The 18,543-nt window shown below is 40.8% G+C and overlaps 3 protein-coding genes across 3 annotated transcripts; 1 reads left to right on the forward strand and 2 right to left on the reverse strand.

The window, feature by feature from the left end:
• Positions 1-598: 598 nt before the first annotated feature.
• Positions 599-2,600, reverse strand: LOC105014095 (dual specificity protein phosphatase 26-like). The gene is made up of 3 exons (XM_010876114.5): positions 1,784-2,600; positions 1,146-1,357; positions 599-1,030 (listed from the first exon to the last, which is right to left on the reverse strand). Exons 1-3 carry the CDS (start codon positions 1,960-1,962, stop codon positions 822-824), a joined length of 600 nt encoding a protein of 199 aa, XP_010874416.2. The 5' UTR covers positions 1,963-2,600; the 3' UTR covers positions 599-821.
• Positions 2,601-2,767: 167 nt separating this feature from the next.
• Positions 2,768-7,501, reverse strand: bag4 (BCL2 associated athanogene 4). The gene is made up of 5 exons (XM_010876115.5): positions 7,174-7,501; positions 6,411-6,533; positions 5,970-6,212; positions 5,359-5,631; positions 2,768-4,979 (listed from the first exon to the last, which is right to left on the reverse strand). The coding sequence occupies exons 1-5, from the start codon at positions 7,306-7,308 to the stop codon at positions 4,494-4,496; spliced, it is 1,260 nt and encodes a 419-aa protein (XP_010874417.1). The 5' UTR covers positions 7,309-7,501; the 3' UTR covers positions 2,768-4,493.
• A 3,687-nt stretch (positions 7,502-11,188) lies between these two features.
• lsm1 (LSM1, U6 small nuclear RNA associated) lies at positions 11,189-17,578 on the forward strand. The gene is made up of 4 exons (XM_010876116.5): positions 11,189-11,391; positions 11,667-11,735; positions 11,853-11,968; positions 16,695-17,578. Exons 1-4 carry the CDS (start codon positions 11,346-11,348, stop codon positions 16,863-16,865), a joined length of 402 nt encoding a protein of 133 aa, XP_010874418.2. The 5' UTR covers positions 11,189-11,345; the 3' UTR covers positions 16,866-17,578.
• Positions 17,579-18,543: the final 965 nt, after the last annotated feature.

Below are 18,543 nucleotides of genomic sequence, written 5' to 3' on the forward strand. Positions count from 1 at the left end.
CAATAAAATGCAAATTAATTATTTAAAAATCATACAATGTGATTTTCTGGATTTTTAATTTTTTAGATTCCGTCTCTCACAGTTGATGTGTACCTATGATAAAAATTATGGACCTCTACATGCTTTGTAAGTAGGAAAACCTGCAAAATCGGCAGTGTATCAAATACTTGTTCTCCCCACTGTAGAGACAGACTATTGTTACCACATCCAAACTGTAAACAGCTGCACTACTCTGCTCATCTACTCACTTCGCATCTTGATATTTTACACGAAAACTAAATGCGTCCAACTGTAATTCTGCATTTGTGTAAATGTACATAATTAAAATGAATGTGATCAAATTACGCCACATGGTATTTGGAGGTGTTATGTTTGCAGGAGCCAGAAGAAATCACACAGGAGCTTCTTCAAACATTAAATACAATCCAAACGGAAGATGGAAGTACAAGGAAAGTATATTCACAAATAATTTTATGTTATTTGAATTTAAAGTAATTACATCAGCTTGGAGCATACACAATACTCAATGCCAAAACTTGCAATACTAGCTAACATTACAGTAGGCCACATTACTTTCAAATTGTCACTTTTTTCCCAATAACACAGATTTTTCAAGTTTAACCCCCTAACAATCAGTGATGTCTCATATCTCTAAAGGTCGATACTGTGTGTACACATTTCATAGCTAGAAAAGCAGAATTTCAAACCCATGTCACACAGCCAATACAAATAATGCAAACAATATAAAAAGGTTTGTGACCAACATCTCAAACAGAGGAAATGGGAATTAAACAGAACGTAATCTGATATAACCAATGTTTCTAAATGTGGGTTTTGCGGAGGCAGCCGCACAGTTTGGTCTCCAGGTTGATGAGCTGTCTGAGGAAACCTCTGTTTGGGATGATACCGCGGGTGACCTTCACAGCGCATATGGAATCCACCAGGGTCAGGTTCTGTTTCAGCATGAGGTAGGCCAGCACCAGGGTGGCTGAACGGCTTACACCTACTGCACAGTGCACCAGGACTACCCCTGGGTGTGAGGTGGGAGGAAAAGGGTAGAGAGAGGGAGGGGACGGTGGAGATCATGGAATCCACACACTAACCACAACTTGTTACTTGCTTCTTTGGAAACTCCTTCCACTCACCTCCTCTGCTGAGAGCCCTGTGGATGAACTCGGCAGCTGTGTGAAAGTTGGAGCTCATGTCAAAATCAGAAGAGTCACGGGCCTCAATTCCTAAGTACTTGATGTTCGTGCCCTGGTATATCTCCGCCCCGTCACGTCGTTTACTGTGGTTTGCGTTTAAGACGTGCGTGACACGATGGTTGGCCAGCTGGGCGATGTTCATAGCGCTGTGTCTATGAAAACGACCGGAACATATAAGTCTTAAGTTCCTTATCAACCAACTATAAAAAATGTCCACAACACAATGTCAAGGACACGTTTAGAATAAACTGTCTACCCTGGACAATTCATTTTAGTTAATTATGTACAAAATCCCTGGACAATGAAAACACTGCATATGTTGTACTGTGGACTCTATATAATTGATACTTTTTTACATAATTGGGAACTGTGACTGATAAAACCTATGCATTGCCTTTAGAGAGCCCATCCATTAAAAACTGATTTATGATCATTTCCTCTCACTGAGGTCTCAACCTAACTCAAAACACGCTTTCTGTGGATCTTGATGACATACACAATTTTATGTCCCACATTCTGACAGTTTCAGTTCAGGGCTCCACCAGTGTAAAAGGAAAATGTATTGTTATTGAACTTACTGGTCTCCAATGTAAAGTCTGGGCCACACTTCATCGGCATGGTTGACAATGGCTTTCCCAGTGAAGAGGAGTCTTTCCAGTTCAAAAACTGCCAGCCCTGGTGAGCTCAGGTCAATCTCCACCTTACGAATAGGAGCTTTGTCATTCCAAGACGGGGGGAATTTGGAGGAAAAAGACATTTGTTCTGCTTTTTAAATTACTGATATATTGCAGCTGTAATACATTTTCAGTTTATGTAGAAATCCAGTTATTCCAAGGTTTTTTATGGCCCATCTGAAAGACTAGACAACCAACGAAGAAAAAAGTTGCAACTGCTGGAACCAGTTTTGGAAAGGGTAAGCGATCCCTCCGGCAACCTACAGTCTGTGCTATCACCACACTAAGTAGACAGTAAATATAGCTCTAGATTTCCTTCTTGAGGAGCAGAAACATGAACTGAAGGATCGTTTCACTACAGTTCTGAAGAGCAATCAACAGGTGTAGATATAAAAAAATAAAAATAAAGTTGCTTTACTTCCGACTTACTGTGGCCCAGAAATCAAATTCAATGGCTGTTCCCACAAGGTTCAGAGAGGCCATGTTATGCTTCTGTATCAAAATAACTACCTATTTAAAGATCTGAATGCCAGTTGGCAGGGAATGGAATATGTTTGGTCATACACAGCCATCTGAACTTCATTCATTAGGTGTTTCTAATGGCTAGCCATTCAGAATAGGACACATGGATTCTTCAGCACAGAAACAAGTATTCCCAGAATTATCTAAATCCCTAGAAACAAATGAAGTGGGAGTGTGATTCGTTTCACTTTCTGCACTCTTAAAATATTTCACTCCAACTAAGATATGTTAACCGTGTTTATGCCATTTCTGATAAACACACAATTGCAAGCATAAAACACCACATATATCAAAAAATAATGTCCTGACATTTAATGCAAGCTTTTAGTTTGAGCTATAGTCATTACAAAATCAGTCAGGCAAATATTTCCATCTTGAGTTGGAAACATGCATTTAATCAGAAACTGCTAGAGACATGACCTTGGTCCCTTTTGCTGTATTTTTAAGATTTCATTTTTTTTTTACAGGTCTTCTATTTTACAAATATATATTTTCTTAGGTAATTGAACTAATATACAATGTAGCTGTATCTGAACTGAAAAAAATATATATATAATCACAGGAAAAAGTTTAACAAACATGACAAACAGAACATTTTGTTCCCATGCTAAGCTGACGTCTTTTTTACCTTTTGAAAAAGCACCTGCCGATATTATGGCACTTGTGATTTTTGAACTGACCACAGTCAAGAAAAAAAAATTAATTGCAAGATTAAACAAGAGGAAGGGCATCCACCTGGTTAAAAAAAAAATAATAATAATAAAGAAATATCCAATTACAACAATAGTGCCACCATCCAGTTTTAATACCAGGACAATGCATCCTTCCTTCAATTACTGGCCTAATTTTGACAGGATTGTTACATCTACTGTATGTGGTAGAATGGTCAGAGATAAAAGATGAAAAAGGAGAGTTTTCCCATTTCATTCTTTTGAAATCTGATCTTAGATCTGAATTTAGTTACAACATCTACCACAAATTAATGACATTGTGGTGGACCAACTACACTATATACAGTACCTTCCAGGGTTGGAATAAATTTCATCTGTTCAGAAAGTGAATTGAAACGTGCTCAACATGTTCACTGAGGAACTACTCAATTCATTAATTGAACACAGATTCACCATTTGTACACTGCAGAAACATAAATAAACAGTATACAGTTTTATATTACCTAGTGACCTGTCACAATTTTGAAAGAGTTGTGTGAATGCACCCGTTTGGCCTTCTGTTTGTAATGCCAAGTAACTAAATGTTTGGGTGAGTGATGAAGGGGGCATCTCACGGCAGCGCCACAGGTTGTCATCCTGTTTTGAAACGGGGTGAATGGAAGACATGGTACAAAGGGTCTTTGACCACAGATCTAGGATCAGATCCCCCATTATCCAGGGGTTCTCAACTCCGAGCCTGGGGACCCAGACTACTGCTTGTTTTCTATTCGATAGTTCATTGCCTTCACCTGGTGTTCCAAGTCTAAATTAGTGAATATTTGGAGGGCTAGAATGAAAACCAGCAGTACTTTGGGTCCCAAGGCCTGGAATTGAGAATCACTGCCGTTATCCTAATCATAATAAACCAGTACAAACATATAGGATCCTGTATCAGTGGCTCTGGGGCAACATCTACCTACTTTGAAAGAAACATGGTGACACTGTATGAAACCACGGTTATAAAGCGTAAATTACACTGGCATAAGCATGACACAGCAGAGGCTTTAAGCGGTCATGAACACAATGCTGGGCTATGACAACCAGACAACGTAATTTTTTTACCATTACTTGTTATGTACAACCGTTTCATTTGCCATCATGACTACATAACATGTCGTGTTGTGGTCACACCTTCCCAAAGAGGCCTGCACAGGCCCAATTCCAAACCAGACCACCCCCTAACCCTCCGCCCTTGTTGACAATCAATTTCTACACATTACAAATCCGGAAGGTGGAATTGAAACACAAGGACTTAGGATTCCAGTTAATTCCAAAGGGGCAGTTTGAATAAGAAATAAGGCCCTCGACCTGACCGTGGAAGATTAAAATGTCACAAGAAAAACTAAGACCCATCCTTAATACAGAACCAGAAGTGTTCCAGTTCAGAAGGCCTTTTTCTCCAGTCGGTCCAGTATGGCCTGGATCCTCTGCACGGCTTCCTTCCGAGCCTGCCTGACCACTTCCTGTCCCTGAGTCTCCACAGAGTCAAGCACCAGGAGCTCCTTGGTCAGAAGTTCCTCCAGGTACCGGTAACTTTTGTCCGATTTTCTACCCACAAACTCGTCCACGTCCTCATGGAGCAAAAGCACCCGAGCCATGACCTGCTGGACTTTGGCCAGGCTGGGGTTGTCGCTCAGGTTCTGAGGCCCGATCAGGCCCTGGGTCTGGGCTGGAGCTGAGGGTGGAGGTTCACCCTGGGAAGGATTTGGCTCCTGTGGTCCCACTCGCCCTGGTTTGTTGTACATCTGAGGTGGTGAGCTGAAGTTTACAGGCTTGCTGTTAGTGGGGTTTGGGGACTGGGCCGTCCTGGGTTTTGGTCCCACCTGTGGAGCACGCTGCTGGTGGTGGGGTCCTGGGTAGTGCTGGTCCTGGGGAAGTAAAAAACAAGATTGTTTTAGAACAGGACTTGAAAAAAATATATAAATATATATCTGTCTCGAAGCTACATTGACATGTTGAATATTATAAGGCTGCAGTGATTTTTTTTTGTAAACCAAATTAGTAAACCAAAAAAAACATGTGTGCAGTCATTTAGGGCAGTGGTCTAAGACAACTACAAATGAATAGAAGTTATTACATTCAGACACAAAAAAAGCTATGATACCAGAACATGGATTAAGATGAAACATCCTCTTCCTTACAAGAAGTATATTGGGCCAACATTGAGAGTATTTCAGAGACAATGTGTGGGGAAGAAAAGAGACAGAAAGCAATGCTTGACACACCCCTGTGGTGTTCCAGACGTACCTTGGCTTCATAGGGTGGTGGGGCTCCAGTGCCGGTGCCTGGCCAGGCTGGGGGGTGTTGGGGGCGGACAGGGGTTCCGTAGTGGCTGTGTTGAGGTTGGGTTCCTGGCTGCCACTGCTGCTGCTGAGCGGGTCCATAACCGCCTGAGTGGACCCAAGCCTCAGCCTGGGGCCTAGTGTGAAGAGCCTGTCCGGTGGGGTACGGAGGGTTTGGGGGTAACGTAGGCCCACCTTCCCCATAGTGTGGGTAAGACCCAGGAAGATAACCCGGAGCCTAAAGAAGAAGGTTAAGGAACTCTCAGGCAAACCTCTGCTTTTTAAAACCCTTACTTATTTTATCATCACCCGTGTGGACACACAGAAGGAGGCCAAGTGAAGCAGTTCACGAGGGAAGTACGTGAAGATGTTTTCAATAAAAACTAGCATGCAGCGCTTTGGAAGTGTGCATTGGCGAATGTGTATACCTAGAGCCTTTGACAATTACACAGACAATTACAGTTTCCTGTTTAACTGAACAGAACAAATCGTCAGTCTTTAGTGTGTTCCTGAGAGTACAGCAAGTCAGAATTTCCCTGGACACCGGACCCTGCACCAGTTCATTAATGGACTTACCCCTTGACAGTGTGGTCCAGGGTAGTGGTGGTGCGGATGCTGGTGCTGAACATGCGGATTTCCTGACCCCCCCGTACTCTGTTCTGGTCCTGGGCAGCCCTGGCTCGGGTACTGGCCTGAGGCCTGCCTGGGAGGCATCTGTTCTGCACAGTAGAACGGGTTGGATGGATGAAATGAACTTGCCGGGTACTGGCCTGGACCCGGGTTATAGACACTGTGGCCATTTGGATATGCCTGCATTGCCTGGACAGGGAGGGGAAAGACAGGGTGTGGTACATCAGTGAAGGCGAGACGTTCAGTCTGAAAGTGTGTGTGTGTGTGTGAGACTAACAGAGTATCACAGAGGGTTGAGAGCCCTTAAGTCTAGAGATAAGTAATGAATCCCCATATAGCCTTGGACTTAGAGGGACTTTGCTATGATATAACAAGGCTGTACTGTACCTGTGGGTTGTAAGGTGGCTGCACATCAGATCCTGAAGGATAGGCATTTCCATAATGCCCTGCTGTGGAATGTGACTGAGGGTACCAATAGTTTGAGGAATAGCCAGGGTATTGTGAAGCGTCCTGTCGGCATTAGGAAAGAGGTTGCAGGTGGCTTCAAAATCAGCACTGTTTGAATAACAGTCAAATACTGTATTGATCTGAGCAAAGACGGTTTAACACTAGAAGACTTCTATTGCCAGTTCCACGTCACTTAAAACACTGTTTGATCAGAATCCAATAAAATAATGTAGGAAGACTGACACGGCTAAAACGTTTAATCATAGGTTGCGAAGTTATACATTTTATTTAGCCAGCTATAGTAGCTAGTTAGCAGCCCCACATAACAGCAGCATTACATTAGCTAACTACTGACCATACTACAAACGCAATAGCTAACTAGCTATACTATTTGTAGGTCAACTATAACTAGCCAATAGTCCTACTTGGTTGTACAAGGTGGATAAGTGGGTAGCTAGCAATATGGAAATATATCGTCCCTGCTTGTTAACCCGATTCAGATTCACCTGAGTGACTGTCAGAATCGAACTAGCTTCTGACAGTCCAGCAGTAGCTAGCTACGCTAGTATTAGCTATCTACATCTAAACTTAGATAGCTAGCCAAGCAGGAGCAGGAGGTGGTTCATTGACAGTAACTCGTATACTCTTAAATAAGATCAGCATACTTGTTGATATCATGAACTAGCTATACAATCTGACTTACCATAGCGGTACTCCAGTTCACGTTGTTATTTTCCGAGTTGTAATTTGAAGGCCAGGCGGATTTTGGATTCAATGGCATTTGATGATGCATAACCGGAGCAATGTCCCCAGCAGTAATGTCGTTGACGTTTGCCATACAAATAATTGTGATTCGATTTATTGTATAAACTAAAACTAAAGAAGTATATATCTTACTGCTACGCGGAAAAAAATACTCGAAAATTCGAGACTTACTGAATGCATGGACCGTGAACAGAAAACTCGGGAAATCTATAGAATGAATCTTTTCGTGTTTGCCCCTTTAATGTTACGTCCCTGCCTTCTTGTTCGGTGGGGTTTTAGGCTGTTTGGTATCCAACAATATTAGTGCATTACCGCCACCTACTGTGTGCTTGCCAGAGTAGGTGAAAAAACGAGGAATGTATTCAATTAATCTACATCCACTAATCGCTTGAAGTAATTATTGGACTGACTTTTCTAGGCACGCAACACAAACTCAAGCAGAGATCAGGGGTCGAGCAAATGCGAGTAGTTATAGTCATATAGTCATCATGTAGTTCTATTGCTCTTCTACTAATGCGATTTGATTGAGCTTTGTGACATACCGATTATCGACGTGGAAAACGAATGTTTTCTCACAGCAAAAACACAATGGCTAACCACAATCAATTATGGCATATGCCATATACATTTTATGACATAAATGTCTCTTGCAGATAATTTGTAGAGATTCTTTGTTATTCCATTTTAACTGTGAGTCCAGTTTCTCCTAGAAATCTAAATAAATACCTGCCCCTGGTGTCTTTATCCCACTGCTCCTGTCAACTCATCACCATCATCACCATCATCATTGACATACACTTGGCCTCTACTTTGTTCAAGGGCACTGCAATTTTCACCTCCTCACTACCAAGGGCTGCTTGGTTAGCATTATCAGCCACTTAATTCCCCTTCACCCCAACATGTGCTGGGACCCATAAATTACAACTTTGCACCCATCTGTAACATGTGTATGTCTGAAGTATCTCATAGAGTAGGTTACTACTATTTGATGTAAAAGACGGAAGACTCATTAACACTGTACATGAGTGGGAGCAAACAACGACTCTTCACAGATTAATGTCTTCCACCCACATCATGGCCCACAGCACGTTTGTTTATATAGCACACATAGAAGCAATTCAATGTGCTTTACAAAGAAAAAGAGCAATATAAAAATACAACAGAATAAAAACAAATACTAGAATAAAACAAACAACAATAAAACATCATAATAAGAAAACTCTAAATAAGAAAATAGAAAGAATAAAATAAAAATAAAAACATAGGGTCGATTCCTTAGTAGATACCATGAGGAACTTATAAAAGCTGTAAGGCTAAACAGTGTGGTTAAGTTTAAGCACTCAGTTATAGGCACATAAAAAAATAAGTGTTTTTAACCTGGATAAAAAAAATTGAAATGCTTGGTGCAAGTATAAGATCTTCTGCAGTTCATTCCAGTTGTGTGCAGCATAACTGCTAAATGCAGCTTTGCCATCTTTAGTTTGGACTCTGGGCTCTATTAGCTGACCTGACTTCATGGATCTAAGACTCCTGCTCCGTTTATCCTCTTCAAACATATCAGAAATTTATTCGGGGCCTAAACCATTCAGTGATTTATAGATTAAAAGCACCACTTTAAAATATATTCTGTAACTGACTGGAAGCCAGTGCAAAATATTTAAGAATCGGTGTGATGTGCTCTGTTCTCTTGGTCCTGGTTAACATTCTGGCAGCATCATTCTGAGCTGCAGTTGTTTTACAGTCTTTTTGTGGAGTCCGGTTAAGAGACCACTACAATAGTCAACCCTACTAGAGATAGTCTTAGTCTTTTTGGGACACCAAGCCCTTGATTCTGGCTATATTTTTAAGATGATAGAATGCTGTTTTGGTGACCATTTTGACTGTTGAACATGAGGTCTGAGTCTATCAGAACACCAAGATAATGCACTTGGTCCCTGGTTTTTAGGGCACGGGAATCAAGCTCTTTACTAATACCAGTTCTCTTATTACTGCTGCCAAACACAATAATCTCTGTTATATCTTGGTTTAATTGTAGAAAATGTAGGTTCATCCAGGTATTTATGTGCTCTATGCAGTGACACAGTGAGTCTTTTGAGCTGTAGTCATATGGTTCGAGAGACATATATATTTGAGTATCATCCGCATAACTATGGTAGTTAATGTTGTTTCGTAGAATTTGTCCCAGATGTAGCATATAGAGATTGAACAGAAGTGGTCCAAGAACTGATCTCTGGGGAACTCTGCATGTCATAGCCACCCTATCAGATTCATGATTGCCAATGGTAACAAAGTCACTCCGGCCATCTAAATAAGATCTGAACCAATTAAGAACTGTCTTGGAGAATCCTACCCGATTTTTCAGTCTGTCTTGAAGTGTTCTATGATCTACAGTGTCAAATGCTGCACTGAGATCTAATAGAATCAGAACTGTTATTTAACCAGAATCAGAATTCAGCCGTATATTATTTTAAACTTTTATCAGAGCCATTTTCAGTACTGTAGTGAGATCGGAAGCCTGAGTTTACTGAACAACTCCAGTCCTGCCCTAAATGACGATCCTGTACAACCAGTGCTTGGGTCTTTTGACCCGTCTGTATTAATGGGCACATAATGCTGACACACAGTATTCTCTGTATAAGTCTTTTTAACAATTGTGAGATGAGTCAACTCCCTCCCTCTCTTAAACAATTCTGTCAAATACCTCCAAACCGACTACTGGAGGTGGCAGTAACATGGTGGATGGAACTGCCATTGCTGGATCAAACCTTATCCCTCACAATCCCATCTCTCTGACCTGGGTATTTTCCACCCACCCAAAGCTCTGTTTGATAACTTTGGAAAACCCCTTGACCGAGTACTTCATTGCCAGTTGCAGTCTCCTAATCTGCTGTGGCATCTCCGCCATTACAACCAGCAAAGCTGACTGCATAGACATCAGAAACGCAACACTAGTCTTGCCTGAGGTCCCGGCAACTGAACTATACACTATACTGCCATTATCTATCACACATCAAATGCTCCATACACTGTTCAAAGTAAGAAACATACTCCACCTCCCACTCTTTACCTATCAGACAGCTTACAGGCCTCTCTCGCTACCTTTTTCTACATGTGCAGCAGTAAAGTGCTTTATCATTTAGGCAAATTGTAACTCAGAGAAAGGTAACAACATGTTCCGCACTCAAGTGCTATCAGTGTTAAGTAGTCCTATAGTTCCCATTGGAAAATGTCACTATAATGATCCTCCTAGTTAGAATTTAGAGAAACTTTGAGCCATGTTCAAAAGAATCTAAACGACTGCACTGGTTAATCTACAAATCATCTTGCACTTCTACCACAGATTGACCGGGAACCAAACAGAATTTTGGAAAGATTGTGGACATCACTGGAACCATATTAAAGATGCATTCTGGGAGTGAAAACGTTCAAGAGATGGTGGGCCCAAGCGCACTTCATAGAGTACAGACGTTTCCTAACAGAATCCGCTAATATTGTCCAACATGATACACCCCGCTTATGCTTGGCTCTGCCCCAGTCTTTAATTAGTTGTAAAAATATTTGCAGCGACTTTGCTTCAACAAATTTCGATCCTGCACCTGTGTAGATCTGAGAAGATTTTACCAAACGAAAGCCTTTTGGAAAGAGCTCAAGTGAGCACGAGTGTTGGATTGGGCTCCACTTGTAATTGGACCTTATTAGTGTCTTATCACCGATGAGCAGATGAAGGGAGCAGCATACTTTTGAGCGCTAGCAGACACTGTAATCAATGTAAAAATCGAGGAGTAGCCTAAGCGATTATTTTAAAAGTATGTGAAAAGTTTTTTTATTTTAAAATCCGCTATTTAAAATAGTCAGGATACAACTCAATCACAATTCAAAGAATGAAGGAAGAAATAACACACTATAAATGTTAAATTGCCTCAAAAATAAGTGACGTCTCATCAGCGGTTCAAGTGTTAATATAATACCGGAAGTTACTGAACGTGCGTTACTGCGACTGCGCTCCCTGTAGCGAGGATAGCTTTATTTGCGAACATTCATGGCTTGATACATTTTTATACACCGCGAAGTGTAACAGTTTCACCGCAGAGATAGCTTCACACGATCAAAATGAACTACATGCCAGGGACGGCGAGTCTCATCGATGATATAGACAGTAAGTAGGTATAGCAAAGAATACGTTGAGTTATAAGGCAGCAGTGTAAGTGTGATTGCGAGCAAATCCAACATGTTTTCAACGTTTAGGGAACTGGGTATTTAATGTAGTTAGGTTACATTGTTAAATGTCCTTGTAACTATGTTATTGTGGTGACACTTCACGGCTGACAATGGGTCATTAAAACAATGTGTTCAACGAAGGGATATTACCTACTTCATATCCACGTGCTGTTGCTGGCTGAACTGTTTATCTTAATTGTCTTTCTCTTGCAGAAAAGCATCTTGTACTACTTCGCGATGGAAGAACGCTTATTGGGTTTCTTAGAAGTATTGACCAGTTTGGTATGCAAAATTAATTGCCGAATAGACTAATTGTAAATTAATCACTAGCCTACAAAAGGCTTCAAATAATGGAACTTACTCACAAATAGCGTCACTATCTTTTCACTTCTTTTCCAGCCAACCTAGTTTTTCATCAAACAGTGGAGCGCATCCATGTGGGCAAGAAGTTTGGGGACATTCCTAGAGGAATTTTCATTGTAAGAGGAGAGAATGTGGTTTTGCTTGGAGAGATAGTAAGTATAAATCCATGAAACATTCATCAGCACACCTTTAACTCTCATTATCAAATCATAGTGGTAGATATTAAGTCATGATTGGACAACTTTACAAAACTTGGGTGAATGATGCATCCTGTTAGAGAACCAACTTTTACAAAATGACACACTGATAATTCTATGCAGCTACTATAGTAATCATAGTACTGGTTTCACAGACACAAATTAAGTCTTGTCTTGGGCTAATCATCATGCTGTTGCCTAATTAATATTGTGTGGCAGTTTAGGGTCAAAACAAATGTACATTTTCAGGGTGAAAGTACACTGATTGGCCAATGACAAAATTGGTATTAACTGATGTGTGACTAGATATTTTTTAACTTGGCCTGATTTCAATTACATCTTGGTGATTTAATTTGTAAAAAGGAGCTACAGATACTCAAGGTAAATGTAAACAGATCCTCTGACAACTTCAGCTTTTTGGACAGTAACAAGGTCAACATTATCTTAACTCTTTACTGGATTGGTTTACCAGTGCAGCAGAGAACCTTCCCATATTTTTATTGTCAAGCAAAAGGACAACTGATTGTTCCAAGGCATTGTGGTAATTTACTGAAATTCAGCATCTTAATTGGCCCAAGTGGGGAGCTGCATCAATTGTGGGGGTCCTGTTTACCTTGTGTGCGTTGATTTAACAAGTGAGTTGCACTACCTGGTTTCGGGGATATGGTGAGCTAAATGTAGCAACTCTGATTTCAAACTCTAGAGAAATTGTCATAAATGTGGCATTATCAGTAACCAGATGTACACTGCTCAAAATAATTAAGGGAACAGAGTCATTACAGTATAACACCAAGTCAATTAAACTATTGATCTGACCAGTTAGGAAGCATAAGTGATTGTGAATCAATGTTTTTGTGCAAATGAAAGTGAAAACAGGTGAACTGGAGGGGCAACAGCAAGACAACCCCCAAAAAGGGAATGGTTTTGCAGGTGGTGGACACAGACAACTGCTCTGTCTTTAGCCTTCCCAACTGATTATTCTCTTGTTTTGCATTTTGCTTGTGTGCTTGTCACAACTGGTAGCATTAGGCGGTACCTGCAGCCCATTCAGGTTGCACTGGTTTCCAGCTCCTCCAGGATGGCACATCCATACATGCTGTCGCAAGAAGGTTTGCTGTGTCTCCCAGTGCAATCTTGAGCATGGAGGAGATGCTAGAAAATGGGACGTTACACAAGTAGAGCTGGACAGGGCCGTAGAAGGGCATCAACCCAGCAGCAGGACCCGTATCTGCTCCTTTGTGCAAGGAGGAACTGGAGGAGCACTGCCAGAGCACTACAAAATGATCTCTTGCGGGCTACTGGTGTGCTTGTTTCTGACCAAACTGTGAGAAACAAACTCCCTGAGGGCCCAGCATCCTCTAGTGGGACATGTGCTCACAGCCCAGCACTGTGCAACTTGATTGGCATTCACCAGAGAACACCAGAATTTGCAGGTTCACACTGAGCATGTGACAGATGTGAAAGCATCTTGAGACGCCATGCTGAACGTTATGTTGCCTGCAACATCAGCCAGCATGACCGGTTTGGCGGTTGGTCAGAGATGGTCTGGGGAGGCATATCCTTGGAGGGTTGCACAGACCTCCACATGCAAGCCAATGGTACCCTGACTGCTGTTAGGTACTGGGATGAAATCCTCAGACCCATCGTCAGACCTTACGCTGGTGCAGTGGGCCCTGGGTTCCTCCTGGTGCAGGAGAATGCCTGGCCTCATGTGGCCAGTGTGTGTAGGCAGTTCCTGGATGACCAAGGCATTGATGCCATTGACTGGCCCTCACGTTCCCCAGATCTGAATCCAATTGAGAACCTCTGGGACATTATGAATCAGTGCATCCGATGCCGCCAAGCAGCACTACAGACTTTCCAGGAGTTCATTGATGCCCTGATCCAGGTCTGTGAGGAGATCTGTTTAGATTATTTAGTGCTTAACTGAATCAAACCTCTGTTTTGGAAGGTGCATTCATGAGCAACTAGGAAGTGGGAAGGTTCCGAACTCAGAGTGGGAGAATACCTGTAGGAGGATACTGAAAAAGACCCCTGAACGCTTTTTGAGCTCCGAGAAGTAACGTTAGGTTTGACATCACTAGACATGGCAGCGTTTGTGGTGAACATTTTTAATGACTTTCTCCGCACACAAATAAGTCACTACTTTGGTTTATTTAAGTCGTACACATTTGTAAAGGAGATTGTGATGTTAAAGGATACTTTTGTGTAACTGAGGTCATGTTAGCCTTCTTGCTAGTTAACCCTAAAGTTACTTAACTGTCAATACAGTTGCCTGTTGTTGTCGAAATGTGAACGCTCCTAAATAAACTACTGAAATGAAACGTATAACAGAATCAATAAAAACTTTGAGCGAGGAGAAGAGAGAATTTCGAGGATTAAAACATGATAATTGAACTTTTTATGTGGAAAAAACATCAGTTATAATAAGTTATTATTCAAATAATTATATTAACAAAGTGACATGTTTTTATGTCATGCATGTTTTGTTTTATCAGCAGTTCAAGTTGTTTATTTGTAAGCTCCAAATCCTCCTGTTTCACTCAATGGCCTTTATGCTCCGGCAATGTTGCCTTTGTGCCCTAAAAATTTTTGTGACACCGAAAGCCAAATGGCCTTGCCCCTAAAATGACAAAAGTCCATTCCTGGTGGTAACTAAATTCACCTTCAGTAAAATAACAATCTTTAGAAGCTGTTCTGTTGTAATTTTTTTTCAAGTGGCTGCAGCTAGCCTATTGGTAGTGCTTGACCCTGTGACTGTTTTACAAAATGTAATTTAAAAAACTTTTTTTTAAACAAGGCATTTAACCTTTTCACCCTGTTCACAGCCAACATACCTGGCAAAAAGTTAAAAAAAATAGCAAGTCATCTGACTTTGAACTTTGAAGTGATGGCCAGAGGTTACCGATGATGCTGTACAACAATCTACATCAATAGGACATTATACTGAGGGGGGTTGTTGAATGGCACAGTTTGAGTTTCAATCCTGGTCGTGGCATACCGACAATTTTTAGAGGCCTTTCATGTGGTGGTGCAAACTGGCTCAGAACTGTCTGTGGTTAGTCTTGGACAAGGGCTGCGTTGACCATAATTCCAGGTTGAGTGAGCAGTGACGTTAAAAGCAGAACTGCTTTACAAATGCTTCGGAGGACATTTCTTAATATTCTACTCTCCTGAGCATGTCAGGAAGTGCTGAGAGTAGGCAAGCCCATTATTGCAAATTGTACTTAAAAAGTTGGAAGGGGATGAGGAAAGGGGTGAAAACAACAAAGATGTGATTAACAATGTGTGATAGCCTTGAAGTGGCAAATCTGAAAGTGTACCATAATGTTTTTCTGGGAGGATGTCATCACATTTCCTGTTAATGACGTGACTATTCCTTTCAGCCCACCGACCCTATTCAATGATTGGTTTTATTTACATTTTACCACCCAACAGTATGGCAGTTTATATTAAATCAACTAAAAAAATCCTCCTCACTCGTTACACATGACAAACTGCTTGTTGAGCCTTCAGCTGGTGACCTCCCATAGCTTTTGTAGGTGCTCAAACAGCCTGTGGGAGCTGCTAGAGTGAAATGTGATTCCTGCTAATGATGCCACTGTCCTCCCAGGTGCATTCCCATTGGGCTTCCCAACCAAACATCAGCTAAGGCTGGAACGTTAACCATGGTGCTATGGAAAAGCTATTTAATAGGCTTATATTTGTACATTTTCAAATGTTAGTGACTAGAACTCAGTTTCAATATTAATTATGAAATGGCAAGAGTCAAATGCCTATCCCAAACGGCTAAGATGCCAACTGGTAGCGTTGTTTGTCATTATTCCAAGCACTTGGGCAAAGAAGTTCCCATCCTTCATGTGTGTGTATAGCAACCTGTGTCAGTCTTCAGAGGTGGAAAGTAAACAAGGATTTCTAGTCTAGAACAAAATTGTCTGAGTAAGTGCAGGTTCAATAGTCCACTGGTGGGCATCTTTAATCGGAAAACATTTAGATTAAAACAGTTTAATAATAAAAGATAACAACACATTATGTTGATACATTTGTACAACTAAATTGTTTGTGCCAGTAGCGTTGTGGAAATGGTGTTGTGTACAAAAGGAAACGTGGAACTGACCCACGGGTTCATGATTCAGTATTGTCTCAATGATCCCAGTCGGTGGCTAACTTGGCAAGTGCGACATGCTCACTTGCAAGCCAGCTAGTGGAGGACCGATGAGCTATGACTACCCTGTTAGTGCTGATGAAGCCAGAGCTGGAATGTAAAGTTAATTAGAGAAAAAGAATACCTGGGTGAATCTTGCCCTGTACTTACAATGACCCATGGGGGTGTATTCATTACACCAAACCAAATGTTCTAGTTAGGAAATGTTTTTTCAAATCAGAATTTGTCCAATAGGGTTCCTCACGATTTTGTTCTTTGACCAAATAAATGTCCTAGACTCGCCTAAGGTTTTGCCACTAAAATTGTTTTGTCAGGTTGAATACAAGTTGGATGTTGTTTTGTATAATCTGTATGATTTCTTTTTTTTTCTTCCCAATAGTCTCACCTGAATTAGTTATTTTGGTTGCAAGTCAGTAGCTAGTTGACGTTAAGGTTGTGCGTGTGTATCTATGTGGTAGTACTCATTCTCCAGTAGCACATACATGTTGATGTTTTAATATTGTTTTCCCTCTTTAGGACATGGATAAGCCGTGTGACACAGTCTTGCAGCAGGTTTCTATAGAGGAGATCCTAGAGGAGCAGCGATTGCAACAGCAAGCCAAGCAGGAGACTGAGAAAGCCAAGGTGACTGCACTGAAGGACAGAGGTCTATCCATCCCCAAGGCAGATAATCTTGATGAATATTGAAGGCACTTCTGTTCCAACTTCCTCTGTTATCCTGGACTTCTCAGTTACATGTTGAATATGGGAATATTTTTTGAGACTGGGAGTGTGGCTTGGAGATCATGTCCCATCGCTCTTAATACTGTACTGATTTCATTGCGTTTTTGTTGTTGTTGGTGGATGGCGGTATGCAGAAAGTGAGGGTATACTTAAAAAAAAAAAAAACAGGATTGTATACAAGACTACATTTGATAAATTAAATATGGTTTTTGTACCACTGCACTTAGAACTTAGTCAATAAGTACATATAGATGGATTCTGTGTTAGTTTAAACAGACAAACTGTCATGGTAAGATTTGTTTTTCCATTAAAAGCGCTTTCTTTAAAAAAAAATATATAAATAAAAAGAGGTTCACCTTTAAATTGTAAGAGAACTGTACATACAAAGGGTTGAAGGGAGGTCAGTTGTGAAGGTCATGTTGGTTTCCAGATTGAGATGCTTTGACGGTAAGAAGAGCAGACATAACAGACATCCAAGCAAACAAACAAGACCTCTGGGAGAAGGCTAGTACACATCCTCTATTTCCTCACCTGCTTCCCTGTGTTCCTGGATGTCATAGTGTGTCCTGCAGTAATTGTTCACAGGAATCAAATTCAACATATTAAAACCTCTTAAATTCAGTTTCTGTTGAGAAATAAAGCATATTCCATATGAATGTAAGACATTTGTATCTCCAGCACAATGTCTTACTGTGTTTTGTCACTTGTTTGTCTTTTCCAGACAGAAGAAACCTATTGATCGAATGAAAATTAACTATAGCTAAAAATGTGGCATGGGTATAAATACTTTTGGGCTTAACTATATATATAGTCCGTTGAGCATGATGAAGCAGTGGTCTATATAGTGTTGATTTTGCAAATAACTATGACTCTTTATTACAAAATATGGCAGCCCCGAATTCATAAACCATCACAAGTAGACCAGTGTGGCCAAACAGGGACAAAATAGTGCATGGGATGCCACTTTAGTGAGTATTAGTTGACTTCTATCTGTAGTAGTCAGTATTCAGTAGCTTTACAACATGAAGTCCTCACTGCCAATCTAAAAATGTCTTGGGAATGAGTTTTGGTGAGTTGCATATGAAGACTTAATAATGTAAATGTTCTGTCAAAAAATCATCTGTGTCATTATTCCAGTAACAGAAAATTGCTTACATCCTCTTTATCTGACACCATATCTAAATGTTGCTTAATGTAACATTAAAAGTGTTAGCCACCAATCGCAGTCAACGTATCAGCTTGAACATGGCTAATGGTTATCATTTAGTTTTACGCGTGTGGCAATGACTAAATATTATATTTGGATTCCTTGTCTCCTTTCAGTGTTATACGGACTACTGATTTATATCGTATTTACATTCACATTAAGTTGCGTAATAATTTCTCCAGTATGCCTATGAATGGAAGGGGAACCGGGGAGAGACACTAGTGATGTCCCAGGTGATGGCGCCAAATTCCCAAGATAGTTGTATACATGAATCCAAAGTAGCCAGAGCATCAGCAATGGCATAAATAGACCATCATCTGGTGGACCTATAAGATCATACGATTTTGATACATTTTCCCAAGTTCCTTACGAACTATAATTTAATGCAGGTTATTGGTTATCCTGTCAATGTCAAATGAAAAACAACATTTGAAC

The sequence above is a fragment of the Esox lucius genome, chromosome 13 (genome assembly GCF_011004845.1).
Source record: "Esox lucius isolate fEsoLuc1 chromosome 13, fEsoLuc1.pri, whole genome shotgun sequence".
Classification (NCBI taxonomy): domain Eukaryota; kingdom Metazoa; phylum Chordata; class Actinopteri; order Esociformes; family Esocidae; genus Esox; species Esox lucius.

Coding starts and splice junctions, on each gene's coding strand:
- LOC105014095 (XM_010876114.5), bottom strand. CDS start 1,962: ATGTCTTTTTCCTCCAAATTCCCCCCGTCTTGGAATGACAAAGCTCCT. Junction 1,358..1,783: donor AGACTTTACATTGGAGACCA/GTAAGTTCAATA, acceptor TCGTTTTCATAG/ACACAGCGCTATGAACATCG. Junction 1,031..1,145: donor CAGGGCTCTCAGCAGAGGAG/GTGAGTGGAAGG, acceptor CCTCACACCCAG/GGGTAGTCCTGGTGCACTGT.
- bag4 (XM_010876115.5), bottom strand. CDS start 7,308: ATGGCAAACGTCAACGACATTACTGCTGGGGACATTGCTCCGGTTATG. Junction 5,632..5,969: donor CTGGACCACACTGTCAAGGG/GTAAGTCCATTA, acceptor CTTCTTCTTTAG/GCTCCGGGTTATCTTCCTGG. Junction 4,980..5,358: donor CACCACCCTATGAAGCCAAG/GTACGTCTGGAA, acceptor TTACTTCCCCAG/GACCAGCACTACCCAGGACC.
- lsm1 (XM_010876116.5), top strand. CDS start 11,346: ATGAACTACATGCCAGGGACGGCGAGTCTCATCGATGATATAGACA. Junction 11,392..11,666: donor TCTCATCGATGATATAGACA/GTAAGTAGGTAT, acceptor TTTCTCTTGCAG/AAAAGCATCTTGTACTACTT. Junction 11,969..16,694: donor TGGTTTTGCTTGGAGAGATA/GTAAGTATAAAT, acceptor TTCCCTCTTTAG/GACATGGATAAGCCGTGTGA.